This window comes from Lissotriton vulgaris, chromosome 8 (genome assembly GCF_964263255.1).
Source record: "Lissotriton vulgaris chromosome 8, aLisVul1.2, whole genome shotgun sequence".
NCBI classification, from domain to species: domain Eukaryota; kingdom Metazoa; phylum Chordata; class Amphibia; order Caudata; family Salamandridae; genus Lissotriton; species Lissotriton vulgaris.
Genome location: NC_141696.1, coordinates 288,895,946 through 288,917,014, shown reverse-complemented (window position 1 = coordinate 288,917,014; position 21,069 = coordinate 288,895,946). Strand labels below are relative to the sequence as shown.

Sequence of the window (21,069 nt, the reverse complement as noted above, 5' to 3'; positions counted from 1 at the left end):
GCTTTCACCTTGGGGATGCCCTGTAGGGGCTATCTCACAGGGAAAAGCCAGGACGGGTTCCCAAGGCAAGCGCCGGGAAACCTTCGGGTAGCTGTGCGCTCAATAAAATGCAATAATAATAATATCAATGCTTTTCCCCTTTGTAAATGTTATCATTCAAAGAGTCAAAATATGGTGAGGATCGTGCATCGCTGGTATTTTCCTTCTGTCTAACAGTGGACCGTGCTCCGGGGAATCACTCCCTACTCGGTAATGTCATTCAAAGAGTGCCACCTGTGCATGCATGCCTTCATAGAATATGCTTCAAAAACGTTATTACAAAACCAATGAAAAGATGACCACCCTTGATTCCATAAGGGCTCAATAATTTCCTCTCTCCACTTTAGGGTAGCCTACACCCTCTTGTTCAGCTTGTCAACTTCTTCAAGTTCTCCTGCTATAATTGTGCTGACTATGCACTGATCTTCCCAAAACTAAAAAGTCATATAATAGGACATCTGGCTTTCATAACTGTCTCCTGGCGATAGGCCAATCTGTGCTAAAGTATCTTAAATCTAACTCAGTCAAAATTGAAATTCTTGTCTGCAGAATTTAGCAGAACTAAGACGGCCAACAATCACAACAAGGCAGATAAAAAAACTTTGGAGTCTTTATGGATTCCAGCCTCTAACTCAAAACCAGAGTTCACAAAGTGACCAGAGATTATTTCTTTATGATGAGGTCACTTCGGCATACCTTCCCTTACCTAAGCCTTTCGGACAAGATTTCAGTACCAATATCTCTGTTGCCACTTCTTGACAATGCAAATTATCTCTGAATTGGACATTCAAAAAAACGAATAGGTAATCTACTTAGAATCCAGAATGAAGCTGACAAATGCGTTCTAAACTTGAGGAGATGGGATAACATTACCCATGCCATCAACGCCTTAGACTGGCTACACGTAACAATAAGAATATCCTACAAAACACTCTGTATCTCACATTAGGTGATACTTGGGACTATTTTCTTGCTTTGTAAGCTCACAATCAAATCAGAAATCTCAAAACTAACATGGCTCCACTTCTGATCATTTCCCCATTTACAAAACCGTGTATTAGGTAGCTCCTTCTCTTACAAACATCTCTGGAACAAACACCCAAGAAAAAGAAGAATCATCAGCAGTAATCTAAAATACAGAAAGGTAATTTACACTTGGCTAATCATGGGCCAACATACGGGATGCTAAGCTTTGTACACGCCACAAGCAAACTACACATAATAACCTTTTTGTATTCTGCTCCATGTGCAAGACACTGCTCCATTCCCTAACACTAATTCTGGAGCACATCTCTGGGCCTCATGCCTTACATCAAAACATGGCAGTCTTATTCTACACGTCAACATTTCTTCCAACTATTTATAGCAAATAAGGGAGCTACCACAAGGCATTTTGGAGCTGAATCAAGAGATAGGAAGGTTCTACAGAAAATTTACAAAACAATATACTATTCATGTTCTAATCCTTAGTAAATCCTGATGGAGACACTAGCATGTTATGACATAGAATTTAAAAACAAAGAACCAGGTCTGGATAAACTCGAATTTCAGAGGGCTATACCCGTTCCCCATGTTAGTAAAATAATGTTATTTCATCCAAAGAACAGAGATATGTTTTGGTGGTATGAGCACAACTGGGAACAGGAAAAATAAAATACTGGAGTCCTTACTTTTTATTACTGCACATTTGACATGGCCAATTCTAACATTCCTAATGGTGACCAGCCACACTTTTTTCTGCACACTAAACCTTTTCTCCCACCATAATACTTTCACAATTTCCCCTTCATGAATATACTCAAAGTGAAGAACCAAAGTGTAATGGAATACAAGTCTTTTCCTCTATTGTTGTCAACCTGCAAGGGGCTCATACCGGTTAGCCTGGTCCAGCCATTTATCTTGTAAATCACCTACAATGCTCAATTTTCTGTAGTCTTGCCTTTTCAGCATACTCTCAGCATACACCCACTATAAATCCACACCCATGTCGTCTAGCTATGCACCATTCAACACTAATCTCCCAGATATGATTCTAAACCTAATTTTTAACTCCTCCCACCATGGGTTCCTCCATCTTCATCACTATAATTCTTACTCTTTTCACCTTCCTACCCAAACATATTATTCTTAGAAATAAACACTTCACTCCAACATATGCAAACCATGTATTTCTAACTCGACTATAGAGGGAATCATCTGAGGTATTGTAAACTGTGGCACCAAGTGACCAATATAAGAAACTAACTTCCACTTTCAGGCAAGAGGTGTGCAAGGAAGTGGTGCTCTGGTATTCTTTGAGGCTACCTACTAAGAAATATGGATAGGAACACAGTATGGTCATCAGTAGGCCATATCCTGTGTTATGGATATTAAAGAACACTTTCACCATTTCATCTGCTTCCTTTATTGGTGTTTCTGGTACCCTGGAAAGATGATATCATGTAACGCTGGATACAGTTTTCAACATGACAATAATGCTCTTTGGACTAAGGGTAAATATCACCACTCAATCCACTAGAAATATTCTATTTACCTTCCAATTCCACCTTGCATTGAAGATCTTGAGCCCCACTACCTACACTTTTTACCTTCAAAACGATATGATAGTTCATGCCCCTGAGCTCACTCACCCTTACTACTTACAGTCTCCTGTAATCAGAAAGAAAGCACATACTCCAGGATACACCCCCACACAGATGTATGAGAAGCAGAGACATGGAGATTCTTAAAACATGACGAGCACATGCACACATGCTGAGGACATAGAAAGATGGGAGCACTCAAAAACCGAGGGTTACACCCCGTGGAAACATATGAACACTTGGAGCGCACATTGATATCGCTCATATACACAGGGGACCACAACCACAAGTCAGACATATGCACATTAGGTGCTCAGATAAATGAAGAATATATATCCCAAGAGCTTATAAACACATGGGAGAACATGGCAATTCAGGGTATACTGGCACCTGAAGTGCAACGCAAGGGGAGCAAGAACCTGCACTCAAGTTAATGGAAAACACACAGACATATGCAGAACACCACTGAACATGGGAGGTTAACCAACAATTAAAGAGCATAACAGCACATTGGGGGCATACTTATAAATACACAGAGCACAGGGTCATGTGGAGAGCACCCCAACAATCATATGGTAGAAAGCAATGCTACGTTAAAATTGTGTCTTTACCATCAATGTCTGTATGTATGACATCAACAAATAGTGCATCTGAGGGATCCAATCTCTCATCTGGTGGTTTTCCACTGAATAGAGGTCCTGCAGGATCAAGGCCTAGATATAAAAAGAAGGTTTTAGAGCAGTGATAATTACTAATACAAACAAATTCAAGTCATTCTCACGTGTACATTTTGATGTTCACAGACAGTATACCCATAGTTTTGTCTCCACCGTTAGATTTTGTGAATTCTTTACCACCTTCTTTAGTTGTTCAGATTCACCTTCTTGTATTAATCTGTCAGTGGCAGAATCAGGAGAAAAAACACAGCTTTCAGAAGTCCTCCAACTCTTTGCGGCTGCAATCCACTATAAAGTTGTAAGCATGTTTATCTTTCTGTGTCTATATGGTCCTTTTCAAAGTGTTTATGATCACAGGTCCTGTAGCAGAAAACTGTCAACCATGATAAAATCAGTAATTTAATACTGGCTAAAACGTATGCTTATCTGCTGTAGAAGGAATTGTCCCAAGAGAGAACCCATCTCCCATTTAAATAGTGGTGCAGCGGCATTCAATCTTTTTTGCAGTTTCCACAGAGAAATTTACAGAAGGCAGCATTGCCCCTTTGTACCAAGATGAAGTACCTTTCTCCTAAGACCACCTTTTGTGCTAAGGTATGCTAGGTGTTCTAAGGGGTTGAATTTCAGCATGCTCATATCTGGGTATTGTCTACCCGTTTCCCAATCTCAGTATCTTCCCACTTTTCCATTCCCAGCCCTCATTCCCCACAATTCTGTAAAGGAAATGAAAAATAGAAAAATCCACTTGGAATACACTATGTGAAATCCCATATCATATTTTGCTGAGACTCAATGGCCGTAGGCAGTTGTATTCTTGATTAGTGCCTTTAGGGCTCGATAGAATGTAAACATTAACATCACTAAGTTGCCTACGGATGGCAGGTCTGGGAAAGCTGACTCAAGTTTTCTTAAAATTTCCAGGGAACGTCCCTGTAGGACAGCAGCTAGATAAACCTTATTAAGACTTCGAAACACTTCAAGACACCTCCATTTTGAGTCTGCAGGAGGAGCTAGTTGGTGGTACCTACCATACACACACTTCACTATACAACACCACCAACTCCCAGTGCTTACTTCACTTCATCTCGTCCACTCTCAAGGTGGTTGTGTTCCCGGTGACAGTAGGAGCAGACAGCAGTACCTTAGTGGCCATATTGCTCTTAGCCTGCCCCATACATGTTGGTTTCTTCCCTTTAAGAACCTTGGACACCAGGGACACTCCCCATCACCTATACCATATATACCTATACCTCCACCATCTTTCACCTTCCCCTTGTAATCTCAACACCAAAATCATAAGCCAGCTGCTACACTCAACAATGCTTTACAGACAACCACCTCCATCCTGAACCCATATGCTGCATAAATGCAAACCACAAAATTCACCTACACCTACACCACCACCATACGCCCATACTACCACATTCGCCCACATCACCGTCTACAGAGGACATCAACAAAAAGAGGGAGAGTTTGTAATCACAAAATAGCTCTGCAAATCTCCAACATCGACTCTAATTGGCAAGCATAAATTCACTGGAACAGTCACAAAACATCCTTCCACTGACTGGTGTTCTCTCTCTTTCTTATTGCAACACCTTCTTAAATGAACATCGCTTGTCGCAAGTATTCAGCTAACTTGAATTGACTCTAGAAAACACACAGGGGTCCTCATTATGAGTGGCCCTGAAAATGTGCCGGATTGTTCACACCCACGGAGTTACTGATACCGGCGGTAAGTACATGGGTGGGGACAATCGAGGAGAATAAGAGTGGGGCCCAAATGGTTCACTAAGAAATGAGTAATTATCATAGAAATCGATAATTCTGTGTTCAATTCACCACATGTTTGTTCATTTTGGTGTAGACTTTCACCCAAAGGTTTTCGCCGCTGAAATCTGCAGGCGAAAGTTAAGAGACCTGCGGTGTTTCCACAGATCTCATAATTTATTTATTTATTTATTTTTGAAATTTATAAAGCGCAAACAAATGCCCTTAGGCGTCTCGGGCTGGTAACTGCTCCTTACCAGCCCCTTTGAAATTAAGAGGCCCCTCGGAATGAGGCCCATAGTGGAGATCTTGGTTTTGCCTAGGGTTTTCAGTATATCAGCGCTTAATTTGAGCCTTTGGTTTTCGTTGCTCGGTACCAGTACTTAATTATCAACACTGGGGCTTGTAGCAGTCTGCCACTTGGTGACAATGTCTGATTTAAAGATGAGCACAACAAGAGTTGTTTATTACTTCAATATGCATAAAAAAATTACTATTGACTGCTGCCCAAGCCATTCTTATAGGTGTGGGGGCCTGGAATAGTCTCCACTTTTGCCTCATGTAACTTAGCGTTTGCTTTTGTAATTTGTTCACTTGTAATGTTCTCACGTATCAGTTCTGTTCCTATTGGGAAGCGCTCTGACACCTTCGGGTAAAGTCTGCGCTATATAAATAAATAAATAAATAAATAAATAAATAAATAAATAAATTTGCCACACATGTAGGAGTGTGATGGTTAGTATTTGTGTTGGTACTGACTTTAGCAGCAATAGGAGGGACGATGTGCGGGTCTAGCAACGGTGGCCTCCTGACGAGAGCCCTGGCACTTATTGTTTTTTACAAATTAAGCACTGTACCACCTGGACCTTATTCACACAGTACTTTAGTAAGTCTAAAAGCCTTCATGTGTCGGAAGCTCTACCTACAGGTGTCTGCTCTCAATGATAATAGCTTCTCTCCCATTTGAGGTATTGATGAGCAAGGCAGGTAACTGGCCCAGGAAATTTTTAGCTGTGAGCCCAGAATGCCCATTAGGATCAATCTGGAAAAGTCGCTGATTTCTCTTAACTGTGCCAACAGCCAGTTTTAGTTGTTAAAATCTAATTTTACAAAATTAAACGAAATCATGAAATTCTTTATTCCATTGTGATACTAGTGCGGATTTATTTGTATAACTAGCCCCAGATTGAGATGTATTTCTTGTTGATGCTGCATTAACAAAATATTAAATAGTGTTGCCATCAAATGCGGGGAGATGTGTCAAAACAAGTCATGACGTGCCAACACCCTGGTGTCAAGGAAATGAGTGTTGACATCTCTGCTGCAGGAAATATATGAAAAGCAATAGAAACTTGACAAAAGAGTTATTGTTCACAGACTGAATACGTAGGTCCTTGGTGGGAACGTGCAGCCTTAGTCCCACTGTGTTCTGAGAATTCTTTGAAAGCTAGCATGGTCATGCACCTAAATGTTTTGAACTTAATTGGAGAATCAGAAAACGACCGTCCCTGCTTCAGTCCGGAGAGCTTCCAATTGTATTTTTTGTAATTTTAATTTTACTTTTTTATACAAATACACTCTCGCACCAATGAACATTAACACTTTGGAGCAGGAAAGCAGCAGTACAGTGCAACATTCAGAGATTTTAACTGAGGTACAGCCAAATGGGCAACAAGTATTCATCAGAGTACAGCATGATGTGTAATACAGCATTAGGGTTGGCCTGGTGGGGCCACAGTGTTATCATCCTTTTGTTCAAGGATATAATGCTTAATTCAGCTGCCCCATACCTTATGAAACCTATGCAGGCACCCTCTGTTTTTATAAGTAACCTTCTCAGCTCCCATGTATAGGTCCATTCCCACCCTCCATTCCTGCAGAGATTGTGTCTCAGGTGCTCCCCAGGGTTTTGCTTTGTCCCTCTTTGCCATCACCAGACCCAAGTTACTAAAAAGATGCTTGGCACGTGGGATGTCTTCATCTGTAGGTATGCTTAGAAGCATATATTTGGGTTCAGGTGGGAGGCACACCCCTAGTATCTTACCAAGTGCTGTCAGTATTGTCAGCCAGCATATTTATATGGTCAGGCAGATAAATATTGTGTGAAGGAAAGGCCCATCGCAGGCAGTCAGGAGACTCCGCCCTCCCAATCTTGTGCAGTCAAACACAATCATAGTAAACAAGATATAAGATTTTAAACTGAATGAGCCGTACGTATTCTTGATTTAATGGTCACCTCCACCTTGTGCATTAACGCTGCCTCCAAATCCGTGTCATCCAGTTCCCCCACTTCACTTTCCTATTTTGCCTCAGTGTCTTTAGGAAATCAAGGATGTTGTTATTAATTGTTATATATGTATAAGAGACTACTTTTTCTTCTGTTTCTCCCATGAGCAGCCTACCCACCACAGGAGAATATTCAGGTGTATTATAAACTTCCAGCCCCTCTACATTCCATGCATGACTAAGTTGGATATATTTGAACAACTGTGTGCTTATAATTGGCATTCATGTTGAAGAAGCCTGAAGGTTATTAGGCTGTCGTCTTGTAGGAGATCACCAATTTTACATATACCTATTAATTCCCAAATTCTAAATCCCAGCAGTTTCCCAATTTCCTTAAATCTCACTCCTGTCCAGAGTGAGGTCACACGGACTGTTCAATTTGCCCATTTAATACACTTGCTAGCTGTAATCCATGCTTTTGTCGTTAACTGAGTTGCTAGCAGAAGTCTTTCCACCCCATTCCACCCATAGAGGTAGTGTAAGGAGGACCGGGATTTGAACTGTGCTCTTTCTACCGCATATGTTTGGATGATCATTAATCGTGTAACCCCAATCAGTGACGACTACTAGATAAGCCGCCCAGTAGTAAGCGCTGACGTACGGGAGTGTGATACCGACGTTGTATTGGTATGGTTGCAGCTTCCACTATGCTTCTGGGGTGCCGATTATTCCATAATAGCTTTCTTATTTCCACATCAATCTTCGTGAAAATCTTTTCCGGGATTTTGTAATGTGTTTTGTAGTATGTATAGAAATTTGGACAGGGTGATCATTTTAAAGATGGTTCCAATCTAGACAGTGCTTTCGGTCTGAGGTGACATAAATTCCCAGATAATGGAAGCCCTCCGTGTCTGTTCACAGCCGTCCTTGGAGGACCCACCAGCTCCCTGCCCATGGGGTAAAGGGAGGATTTGTCCCAGTTAATATTATGCCAAAAGTGGGCGCCGTAAACCTCACAGATCTGAAACACCCTGGGAAGTGCCTCTTCTGGTCGAGTAATGTATAGCAAGATGTCATCTGCATAACTCAAAATCCTTTCACCCCCAGAGACAGTATCAGTAGTTTTAAAGCCCATAATGTCAGGTGCCAAGTATGCAAGTGGTTCCAGGATCAGAGTAAACAGGAGTGGGGACAGAGGGCATCCTTGTCAAGTCCCTCTTTCAATGGGAAACTCAGAGGAGAGGACCCAATTGACTTGCACCGCTGCCATGGGTGCAAGCAGTGTTATCCAGGCCAGGAATTTGGGGCCAAATCTCTTTAGAGCTTGCATCAGCAATGGCCTGTGCACTGCATCAAAGGCTGTTTCAGCATCAAATGAGGGAACTATGTGAGGGTATCGTCTGGGGTGGATCTCCGCAAGTCAATTTTGGAGTCTATGGAGGTTGTATCTAAAAGATCAGCTCATCATAAACCTCGACTGGTTTTTATGAAGCCTCCAATTTTAAACAGAAAGCATTACAAGTGAAGTGCAACAATTTCCTTGAGACACACCAATTTCCCATTCAGTTTCCCATATTCTGGAAAAAGCCTTCAATTTTTACCTGATTGAAGGACTTTGAACAGGAAATACAGGCCAGGTTCTGTTTAGCATGTGGCAAATGTCTGCAGACATGCGTGCACTATTCATCTCTACAAGCACTAAAACACAGGCTTCTCTTTACCCAAATCACATATTTTTTTATTCCCTAAAGAAATATTCTGAATCTTCAATTACATTGTGTCTCTGAAACATGTGCCGACTATGCTTGTTCCTTCTACAGATCTCTGTAATTACCTAACAACTTCTATAATAACCTAACAGCTTACTTCACCACTAAAATCAGTGCAATATGAGAATATTTACTCCTGACACCACCACAGAACTTAAATTCAAGGCCTCAGGGTCTGGTGGCTAAGTGGACTAATGTGTCTACTGTAGGCCCTTTGTTAGAACCATGGATACAGGTTCAAATCCCTGCTGGTCCACTCAGCCTTCCATCCTTCTGAGGTTAATAAAATGAGTACCAATGAGGTGGATAACAATAAACATCTGTTATTCAGCACCAAGATACCCTTGGGTGCACGTGCACTTTACAAATACACGTTATGTTATAACGTCTCTCTGGTCAATTGCTGAGAGTGGAAGGTGGAAGGATTTTGTGTCCTCTCAAGTCTGTCTTAAAAAAATATATATATGTAACGGTATCTTCCTCAACAAAGTTGATAGTTCACACTGTAGTTTGAAGGCATCATCTCTTGGTGTCTGTACAAAGCCTAATCCATGAACAAGAACCTTGTTTTCATTTGCCGTGAATGCCTGTCCGGCATGTTCACTATTAGGTTCTCCTTGTTGTGTTGGTGTTCCTTGTTCTGCTCCTTGTTTGATTTGGATTTCCTTCTGCCAATTGCAGACACGGTTGTAGTCTTTTTTGCCACATTCTGCCTCTTATCCGTTATTCCTCACAATCTACTATTTGCATCACACAAGAGATAAGGGCACAATCTCACGCCATGGCAAATACTAAACAGTGAAATTAAAAGGCCTCTGGGAAAGAACCCCCTTGCAGGGCCCACCTGGTATTTCAGTGCTCACCCAGCGATGAGCAAAACTCAATGATGAAGCATGCCACCTTGGTGGGTATGGGTTTATTCATCCTGTAAAGGATACCTTCAGTGACCATATGAGTTTGTTTAGACTGTCACAAATTGAGGCAAATTGGCTCCGCGGAACGGCACACCCATTTCTTTGATTTGCTAAACTTATAGTTGAAGGGCAACATTTTCTTAGCTTTCTGGCTGTAAAGTGGCTTTGTATTTACCTCATTTGATTGAGCAGTTCGTTCTCACCTCTGTTGGCTTGACCTAAGGAGCTCCCTCCCATAGAGAGAGTTTTTTTTCTTCAAAGCAAGGCATCATGGTTTGTTGGAGGGTGGTGGATCAAAGGCTGCAACTAGAGCAGAGGGTCTGAAATGTTTGTTGAGTTTGTATGGTTCCTTGCTGTGCTCCTACACACTCAACGCAGAGCTTTGAAAGGGGAAACAACCTTTACAATGCAACTTTTACAACGCACTACCATTACAACGAAACTTTTACAATGCAACATCCATTACAACGCATACCATTACAACTCAACCATTACAACGCATGACACTACAACACATACCACTACAACGCATGTCATTTCAACGCAGTCATTACAACGCATACCATTACAACGCATAGCATTACAACACATAGTACCTTTACACTATCCAACACTTACCCTACTTTTGCACCCCCTGGAGTTAGAATAGAAATTTTTACCCCTACACTATCCAACACTTACCCTACTATTGCACCCCCTGGAGTTAGAATAGAAATTTTTACCCCTACACTATCCAACACTTACCCTACTATTGCACCCCCCTGGAGTTAGAATAGTAATTTTTACCCCTACACTATCCAATACTTACCTTACATGCAATGTGGTGTTATGCGTTGTAATGGTATGTGTTGTAAAGGTAGTATGCGATGTATAGAATGCGTTGTAAAGGTAGTTTTTTAAAAATCGTTGGAATGGCATGGGTTGTAATGGAATGCGTTGTAATGGATGTTGCATTGTAAAAAATGTGTTGCAATGGTATGCGTTGTAAAAGTATGCGTTGTAACGTCATACATCCCTTTGAAAGTGATCCCATGAGAGACTGGGAACCAGCAATATAGATTCAAGAGGATTGTGTTATGTGATCTCAGGATTACATATGTAGGAGCATTCTGGGCGTTGAGTTTCGTACCTGTAATAATTTGTTACAGAGCTATTTTGTTGATCCTCTCTAAGGTCGATTCATATATTTCAGGTGCAAGACTACAAGTGAAGCTATGGATTGATCTCCACGGGTGAAGTCTAGGTAAGAGAACATCTGTCTGAGCACATTGATAGACAGTTTACCTACAGCATCTGCTTGAGGTCTCAGAGTGAGATCTGCATTTACAATGGTTCTGGGCTTTTTCACTGTGTTTCTCAAGGGCAGTATATGTCCTAAGCTTTGGCACAGGCTGGGATTTCTTGCATGAGTGGCCAGTTTCCACATCTGAGGATCTTTCCTTGATTTGAGCTGAAGTTTAGCTAATTTGCCATCATCCAGTTTTGTCTATGATTAATCAAGATGCCAGTTTCTAGGGCAATTTATTATTAGGGACTTGCAAATAGAGGATGATCTCAGCTGAGTACCATCTGCATAATTGAAGCAGGCAAGATAAGGAAATGAATCATTCCAGTCAGAGGTTGGAGTTGCACTTTGGAAGGGAGTAGGGAGATGATTGAGTCCGCGCAGGAGCACGAGCACAAGTGCTCAGGTGGTAGGGCTCAGGGTGTCTCATTAACATTTTCCTTCCCTCCCTTGCTGCTTTCATCACCAATCTCAGCCATACCTCGTTGTATTCAGGCAATGTCCCTCACAAACTCATCCCACGTGCACTGATATGTAGCAATCTGACAGTCACTATATCCAAACCAATAAATTATTTTCTTCTAAAAAGGATCAAAAGTATTCAACTGTTGCAGGGTTCATGGGAGATTTGTGACTCCATAGATGAGCTGGTCTGTAAGTTGCCTTGTACTTTAGATATTTAATGAATTTCCCATGTTTAAATCACTCTACTTTAAAAAAAAAAAAAGAAGCGGCATCAAGAATCCCAATTACCTTATGTTGATAGCCTACAAACATAATTTGCTTTGTATGGAGTACATGGATCAAGAAGCAGGAGTGTTTGACCCCCTTAGAGTGATTTTGATTTGAGAGATGTGTATACTCGCTTTTGGGGTTACAGTATTTCAGTCTTGGTTTTAAATGACAATTTCTGTGATTTCTTAACTTGATAAGGCAAATTGACTCTCACATCAGTAGGGTTTGAATCCATATGACAAAATGTTTGGTGTTGAGCCAATCTAAGCATTTTAGAAAGGTTTATTATTCCGACACTGTATTCCCAGAATATTTTTTTTTAACTTTTGTATTAGGTATATCACTTCCTTTCTGGACAGCGTGCAAAAACGTTCCTAGCATTATTGTTGGTTACTCGGAGTGGAAACAGTGGGTTTAAATTTTCTCCACAATGAGTTTTGTATTTTTGAAAGTAAAGAAAATATTGTGTTAAATAAAAATAGGAAACCAAAAAACATATTTACAGTACTCTATAAAAAAACTAATTTTGGTCTGCAAATGTTTATTAACTACTTCCCGCTATTGCAAATGCGCTATAAATAGTAGTGATGAAAAACCTCTCACCTGTTAAGAGACCTCCTAACATGGTTCTGGTATGGTCGGAATATAGCAACAGCCATACCCAACATCTAAAATGAACTGCTCACCACCTTTAATCAGGCCCAGGTCTTCACTCTGATTCCTTAGGATCATTAAATGGTTTAGGCATCAGTGATCAAAATGGTTCCCCTATTGACTTGATAAACCCAGACAAGTGTTAATGGTGTTACCCTTTTCTGGCCCAGATCATTTTTGAAGAATGGTACCCAGAAAATCAAGCGTGGATCCCACTTAGAAATTATCAGTGTTGTCTCTTGTGCCCCACAGCAATCTGCACATTTTCCTGTCCTGTTCTCAATTTGCATGATCTTCTTTACCCCTATCACATTGGACACCACACACATGCAGAAGACATTCAGATATATCAAAAACTTGAAGCTCAACATGGCAATCTTCAAAAAAAGCCAATTGCTTGAAGGACATTCAACAATAGATAAAATGCAACGGGCTCTACATTGAGCATGAGAAAACGGGAATTCTGATCCAGGATCCAGAAATGTTGTCTCCCCAAACAGTTTCATGTCTAGCACAATACTTCTCCAAAAACGATTCTAAAAACACAAAAGTTAGATATTTCGTTCAACAATGACCCTTTCTTTATGCTCAAGCTAATGCATTCAGAAAACATGGATTCTATCACCTTTGACTAAAGTATGGAATTCTCATTCTACTAGCCTTCCCTTTCAAAAATGTCCCTGTTTTGTGTAGTGGGTAATGCATGACTATATTATTGCTATTAGACAGCACAACGCGCTGCCTTATTGCAAAATTGTAATAGTGATTATGGCACTGTCTACAGTGGCAATATGGGACAACATTGGCTTGCAGTGATTACCTGTGACTGAAATTAATCCAAGGATGCCACTCATCGCTTTTTTTTCGAAGTGAGACACTCAACGTGCCACAGGTGTGCCCAAAAATGGGACAGTGATCAGCGTTTCAATGGATCCAAGCAGTACCTCCCTTGCAACAAGTCCAACACCAGTCTGGGTTGGTTGTGTTGTTGTCTGCAGAATACCCAAACTGGCAGTTTGGACAGGACTGTTCCCATTGGAGCAGAACCAAGGCTGTTATATATATATGACTGGTCCTGGTCTTGATTGGCACAGAGAGCAAATGGACTGTAATGTGACTAGAGTAATTACCAATGGCGGAGATTTTTTCATGCATTCCACCTATCACATTTTAGTTTTTGTAGATTGCAGTGATGTAATCTAAGCAGGATTGCCAAAGAAAGATCTTGTGAATCTTTCAGCCCTTGATATCCATAAACTAAGATGGTATGACATCTCATCTAGCCTCAGAATAATTCACAGGTTACCGATCAAGAACGAAGCTGGTTCAAGACCAATCTTGGTCTGAGGTTTAGATGAAAAGTTACTCATGCCATTTTCAATACTTGGTCCCCAAGTCCCTGTATGGCAACGGACCGTGCACTGATTTGCCAGCCTTGTAATCCCTCCAAGATCATTAAATAACCTTGTTATCTGAAACTACAGATACAAGTTATACATGGCAGATCACTCCATACGCAGGATTCTACTGTGCACAACAGTCTTCCTATGCAGGTATGGTTTGAAAAGGCTAAAGAACATGAGTTATGTCCCAGGCTACATGCAAGCATTCCACCCATCACTTTTTGTGGATTTGGTGTAATGCTCTTATTAGCCACGGGTATGCTCAGACACGGGTCCTGTACTCACTGTGCCACTGGAACCAAGCTGAACCTGACTAAAGAGGCTCAAATATTTCGAAACTGGTCTTGAGTTGCTTGTGTTCTGGTTCATACAGGACCCGGCTTGATAATACTGGCTGGCCTGTTCCCATTGGAGTAGGATCAAGGCTGATTTGCATATGGCCTGGTTAAATCTGAGGTGGCATGGTGGGCAAAACATGCTAGTTTGCAATGCTACCGGAGGGGTCAGTGGTTAAACTATTTGCAAGCATTCCTCCCATTACGTTTGTGTTTTGACATCACAACATTAGTCCATTTTCTCACAAGTGAAAACCTATAGCGATTATTTTGGACCATGGAGCAGTAAAACTATTTTATGGGTGTGCTGACATGAGCCTTGGTAACCTATCTGTGATGACAATTTCTTTTTTTTAAATAATTGTTATTATTTTTAAAAGCACAGTGGAATCAAAAGATAGCAATGAGGCAATACAACAGTTGCGGTCCAAGTTACATTCAAGCCTTCAGTGGGTGGGTTTATAATAAGGAATCGATGGATTAGAGTACAGCTTGTGTTTGGTGTTATCAGTTACATCGAGAAATGGCAGATTTACAGAGCGTCTATATGAGCACTTCCACAGTCCTGTGTATAAATGTTTCTATACATTTGCTTCTAACTTTCTATGTCTTATCTCCATTTAGAGTCAGCTTCAGCAGTAGACATCTGCTCCTCTTCCGCCATCATTTTTTTACTTGTTAAACAATTTTACATTGCCCTCACTGTATACAAGTTTGTATTGATGTTAGTAGCACAAGCCTCTTACCTGTTATCCTTCCAAGTTTCCCATTGTACATACTTCCTACAAATCCAGCTATGTGAGCCCCAAGACTGACGCCGACCATATAAATAGATTCGAGAGAAGCCCCTTCTATCTGCAAAATAGATACAAATCATTTTAGTAACTAAAAGGCTTTAGTCATGAACCAAACATTTTTCGAGTTAGTTCTCAGATCTATTTTACGGATTCCATATTTGTTTATTTTTACTTTTGGTTGTGGTTTCTTTACTTTGGACATAGTCATTATATGATGGCAGATGTTGGAATATTTTTCTTTTCATTTTAAAACCCATAGGTTATAAAAATAACTCGAGGTAGGGTGGAGGAATGCACGCGAAGGACAGACTCTATATTTATGGTGAACATCCCAACCCCAAATGAAATCCTATAATTATCATACATGTATACAAATAATCTAATATTGCTTTAAATACACTGTCTGACGTCAAGGTGGTCGTTGAGGGTCCTTTTCGGAGAAACTCTCTGGTTCTTAAAGAGACCTATAATAATAAAAAGGTCTTTATGGATTAGCTCAGTGGTGCACCAGTGCCACAAAGCCAACATATGGGCTTGGAGATGGGCCCATTCACTGGAAGCAACTCAATTCATCACATCCTGCTGCACATGCAACGGGGTGCACCGCTTTTCCACTGCTGTGAGCAAGAGGATACATCCAAAATACAATGATGGTTGTTACTCGGGTAAGGAGGTAAAGCCACAAGACAGAGAGGATGACTGTGGAAGGAGTTTATTTCCCCTTTGGCCTATCACTCCCCTAACCCCATTGCCTGTGTCCTCTTCCGACTCTGTCCACTTCTCTCCTGCCTTTGTGCTCCTGGCAAACTCTTCAACCCCATCCCAGTGGTGCCACCCCAATAGATAAATTGCCTGCAACGTGTTCTTACCCGGTCTGGCGCTCTTCTGTTTGTGCCTACTTAGCTATTCTGGAAGTTAACTGAATACCCCTCGGTCTTGAGTAACCCTGGGCAAAGCACAACGCTATGCTCGCATAGTTTGTGAAGTTTTCGCTAATTCGCACTATGTGAATTGCACGTAGCACAGTGCAAACACGCATAGCGGTGCGTAGCGTAGTGCCGCTGTCATTTTTTTCTTGCTCGCAGTCCTCAATGTCAAGTTGGCGACAACGTGCACGCAAAATGACATCCCGGCAAGACTTTTTCCTCGTTCGCGATCAGCAACATCAAGTTGCCGATCGCGATCGTGGAAAATAAATCTCCCTGCGAGATTCTCAACGCGGGGAGGTCAGGTTTCTCATTGTGAGTGGTCGGGTATGCTCGCGACTGCTCGTGATGAGAGACTACCAGTCCACGTTGAGAAAGTTGCTGTTCGAGTAAAAATCTACTCGAGCGGCAGAAAACTACAGCTTGCACTGTGCAAGATGCCGTTTTCAAATATTGCACAGTGCCGGATGCTTGTCTGCACTGTGCAATCATTGAAAACGGCATCTTGCACAGTGCGAACAGGCTACTACGCAGTTTGGGTAGTGCTACGCGTAGCTCGCGTAGTGCGAAGTGCACTTTGCGTAGCTTTGCGTAGCTTCGCGTAGCGCTACTTCGCAAACTACGCCCAGCCCTAGTCTTGAGTTCCCACCTTATAGCTGTCTTCCTGAACTACTACCCCTGACTGGCACCTGCTTTGGTGTCCTGTCCCTGCCCCCAATCAATGTGGCCCACTTTTGCATGAGTCAGCAAGATAAAATGTAAGCCACTTTAATGTAGACAGCGGGTCTGTCTGCATCTTTTTTGAGGCGTTATGCTACCCATAGTTAGCCTAGTTGCTCTTCTGTCAGTATTTCTTTTTGAGAGCTGGGATGTTTCTGATGTTTTGATCGAGGGACAAAGAATCCATCTGCATATCCCAGTGGTCTGTAACATCAAAAGGGCAGGGTTCCTTAAATAGTGGATTCTTTGTTTGAGGTAAGTCCGGTTGTAGATAGATCAGGCAACTTCTGAAATAGGCCTGACAACTCCAAGAATATATCTACTCCCTGTTGTAATGCCTTGTATAGAGTTCAACAGGAGCACTGCCTTCACATTGACAGTGCTTGAATGCTCATGTAATGCCTCACTGCTCACCCATCCTATCTTGCAGACACTAGCTGTAGGAAATTTGCCTTTCCTGTTTGGCACCCCAGATTTTTTCACCTCTTGTTGGACCCTAAATGTTTGCTGGTTTTAAAACTCGGTGCACTGTATTCCTGCTAAACAGTGGTAAAGTGTCTGTGCTCCCCCTTTAAACACGGTGGATTTGGCATATTCTGTATTGTTACAATCAATTTACAAATTACTCCCTACTATATGGTACCAGATGTACGCAAGGCCTGGTAGTAAAATGCCACTAGTGAACAGCAGCACCTATTGTGTCATTCACTACACTGGATGTGCAAACATGGCTACATGCCTACCAATGGAACTGCCTTTAGCAGTGACTACAATTAGACCTTTCCAAATTAACCCTTTTGAAATGACAAAATCGAACTTTCAAATATTAATAATTCATCCATGCAGCCCACAAGGCAGGGTGCACTGTATTTGAAAGTTGGACATATAGAATATTAATGATAACATGTCCTTACAGTGACTAGCACTCAAAAGCTATTTTTTACTATGTCAGGCCTAGTAGAAAACCGGAGTACATATTAAAATATTAATACTGTATTTCAGTAATGGGCCTTGCTAAAAAAAATGAACAACTATTTCTAATAGTTATTAAAAAATGTAATATAATGGTGAAGTCAAATTAGTAATATATTTTTGGGAAAAGGAACTTTTAGAAATTTCCCATTTCCCTCCCTGAAGTTCTTGTAGGCTAATTTGCCTGTTCTCTCCAACTTCTCCAGGCAGAGATTGCCATTTATATCAATGTTTGCCTCGTGGTGCTTGCTATTATTTTTGTTTTTTATAGGGGATGCCCCCCAGGCCCTGCTCCCCTCCCCACCCTGCTGGCAGAGATTTCACAAGCTCTAACTGTAATGCTGTTTAATTAGGGACTCTAGTGCTGCAGTGGAATGCCCATTGGCAAGAAAAAAGTGGCACAAAGTCCAGACACCACATTAATCTGATTACATCCCACAGTTCAGTAGTGGCTTCGAATTCAGCCCGCAGCTCTCAGATTTGGACCCTTGCAGAGAGAACTAAACCTTTAATTTTACCATTGATACAAAAAGGGTCGTTCAATTGGCATTGCTAACACCTGTTATTTTCAGCCAAGCAAAGCCGCATCTTTGGCAACAGGATCTATTTATAAAAAATAAATGTTTTAGTCACACACAAATACTACTTTAGAATCCATCTGGCGCTGAAAATTTCGAATCAAATACACATTTGTGTAGATTCTTCATTTTTATGAGGCAAAAAAATCTGTAATTTGAGAAAAAGAATGATTGGCAGCATTCATGTGCCGCCATTATAAAACCCAACCCCCTGATTCTTCCCAACTGAAGTTGCCTGTTGGAGGCACCAGCCTGATGTGATTGGCTATTCCCCAGCTCTACTGGGCAACTTTTGGTACCAAAGTTACATGTAACTAACTCTTTGCCAGCCCTCGGAGCCTTTCAGAGGTGGCAGTGTGTGCTAATGAGAGCAGGGTGAAACAAGTGAATCTATGTAACAGTGAGGGGAGATTAATGGTTATAAGAAACCAGCTGTGCCTCCTAGAGACTTAGTAGGCGAATTAGGCAATAGTACTATGCGAGGAGAAGAGGCAGGAAGAAAGAGGAATAACATGTGGGTTTAGAACAGGAGAGACAATAGGTAGGCTATGTGGAGGCATGAGGTAACATGCAGGGCAACTGGAGCATCAGTGCAGGACCAAATTATGCAGCAGGGAAGAACAAACTTGTGTGACGAAAACATTCAAAATATGAAATGCATTACTTTCTGTGGCAGTGTTATTTTCAGTCTTTTTTTATATTTTAACACACAATATTACTGTCTGGGCTAAAGTGTCACCTTAGTAGTTCTAGTTAAACACTTGAATGTTCATCTTTGCTAAGGGCCTACAACTAGAGAGCACCAGGCGTTGTAATTTTCTACTACCTCTTTAACCATCTGAGCAAGAAACACATATTTTTGCTAAAATTTGCAAATTGCACATATTAAGGGGCTGATGCTGTCGTAAAGGTGGCAGATGTTCCGTTCACCATATTACGGGTGAATTACTGCCTAAAACACCTGTAATACGGCGGCTAGGATATTTGCCACACCTTGACAAAGTATGCTGCCTGCCAAACTGTAAATAAGACTCCAAGGTGCAAATGTGGTAAAACCTTCACTATGTGTATAAAGCTGCGATCTCAGACTCACATGATTTCCTTTCCCGCAGATATATTGAAAGAGAGAAGTAAATAAGTGTAGCAAACAAGATCAAGTATAAGTTTAACTGAAGCGTCTCTGGAATTTAGCAAAGGGAGCAATCGGGAATTATAATTGTTAGGAATTCTACGCATCATGGATCAGGACTGCTGACTGGAATGCATGTGGTGGGACGTTATTCATTCACTTACTTATGTATTCCAGGCAGCCTTAACAATTGACCAGTTTAAGTTTTTCAAATACCAGGTATACGAAAGAATTGGGATAAAAATGCATTTGTTGTGGTATGTCTGCTAGCCGCATGTACTTACTGATAGAGAAGGAAGATTCAAAATACATGCGGACTGAAGAGCTTCTGCAACATTTATCTCCTGTTTGGACAAGCAAATATGTGAAAAAACTTACAAAAATGCAATGTTCATACTTCATGCAGATATTTAAATTTAAGCCAGTGACAATGAGGTTCTTTTTTCTGCTTGTTGTATGCTCTGCATTCAAGAAGCGTCAATGGTGGTGCATTGAGTGTTAAGCTATTCCACTCTACTTGAACATTATAATGTAATTGATAATTTGTTGGAAAATGTCTCTCTCTCGCCAGGATGTCCTGTCCGTAGCTGCACCTACTAAAGAGTTGGGAGATGCAAGACATATTTCGGCAGACGCATGGACGGGGCAGGTACTCGGTAGCCCGCACCCACGGATATCTCCTGTGAATGTGCGGATGTCCATTTCCTTTAGCCAATTGAGTATTTCTCCTGATAGCGTTGAGTATCCATCAGGAGCATTTGCAATCTTTCGCCACCCTGCTTGGGTACAGGATGTTGGCTCGCCCTGAATGATCATGAGGGTATCCTTTTTTAAGTATTCACTTCACTTGCACTACATTACTCTCTGTTTTTTTACCCTGAAGAAGCGCCAATGACCCTTGCGGCAATAGGGTTGCGAAACATGTTGGTTTACAACAGGCATATTGTGCCTGCTGGGTTAACTTTTTACCCATGGGGTTCTAATTTTATTCGGGCAGGTTTCCCGTTTTATGATTAAATGTTTTGATTTAGTAACCCCCGTTTGTATTTTCACTCAACACACGCATCTATCACCCTCTTTATTTGGACCCTTTCCCCGCATACCAACACGCACCATCCGGCATTCCCTAAAAAGATCTCCACTAAAGTGACCCTTCGGGGGACCTGTAGGGCATTGCAGCACCGGGCCCGACGAGGAGCAAATGCCCGACGATGAAGCATAACACCCTTCAAGGTGTGTGAGGGGAACAGGAAGGAAGACTCGTTCTTCCTCCTACAGGGAGTCCCTTCCATACCTAGGTCTTTTTCTCATTCTTGCTTTTTCTTGATTAAGGTGTAGGGGTAACTTTCAGATCAAAAGCACAACTGGGTATAAGTACTGAGCCTCTGAGCCTACCAAGAAAGTACAATACTGGAACTGTGAAGAACTCTGCCAGGAGTAAAAAATGCTGCGCTACAAGGAGTGCCACTCTCCTCAACTACTAGGTTAGAAGAACTGCATTTCTTCTTTTTTGTGCTGCCCTCCTGCCTTCTGATCTCTGCTCTGCTGTGGACAAGGA

The 21,069-nt window shown here is 41.5% G+C and overlaps 1 protein-coding gene across 1 annotated transcript in view; it reads right to left on the bottom strand.

Moving 5' to 3' along the window:
* LIPI (lipase I) overlaps positions 1 to 21,069 on the bottom strand; it is a 213,368-nt gene that overhangs the window by 126,399 nt on the left and 65,900 nt on the right. The window contains exons 3-4 of the mRNA XM_086934060.1: positions 15,136 to 15,244; positions 3,233 to 3,334 (exon numbers count right to left, since the gene is read on the bottom strand). Of these exons, the coding sequence (XP_086790186.1) occupies positions 3,233 to 3,334; positions 15,136 to 15,244 (211 nt within the window). The remainder of the gene's footprint in view (positions 1 to 3,232; positions 3,335 to 15,135; positions 15,245 to 21,069) is intronic.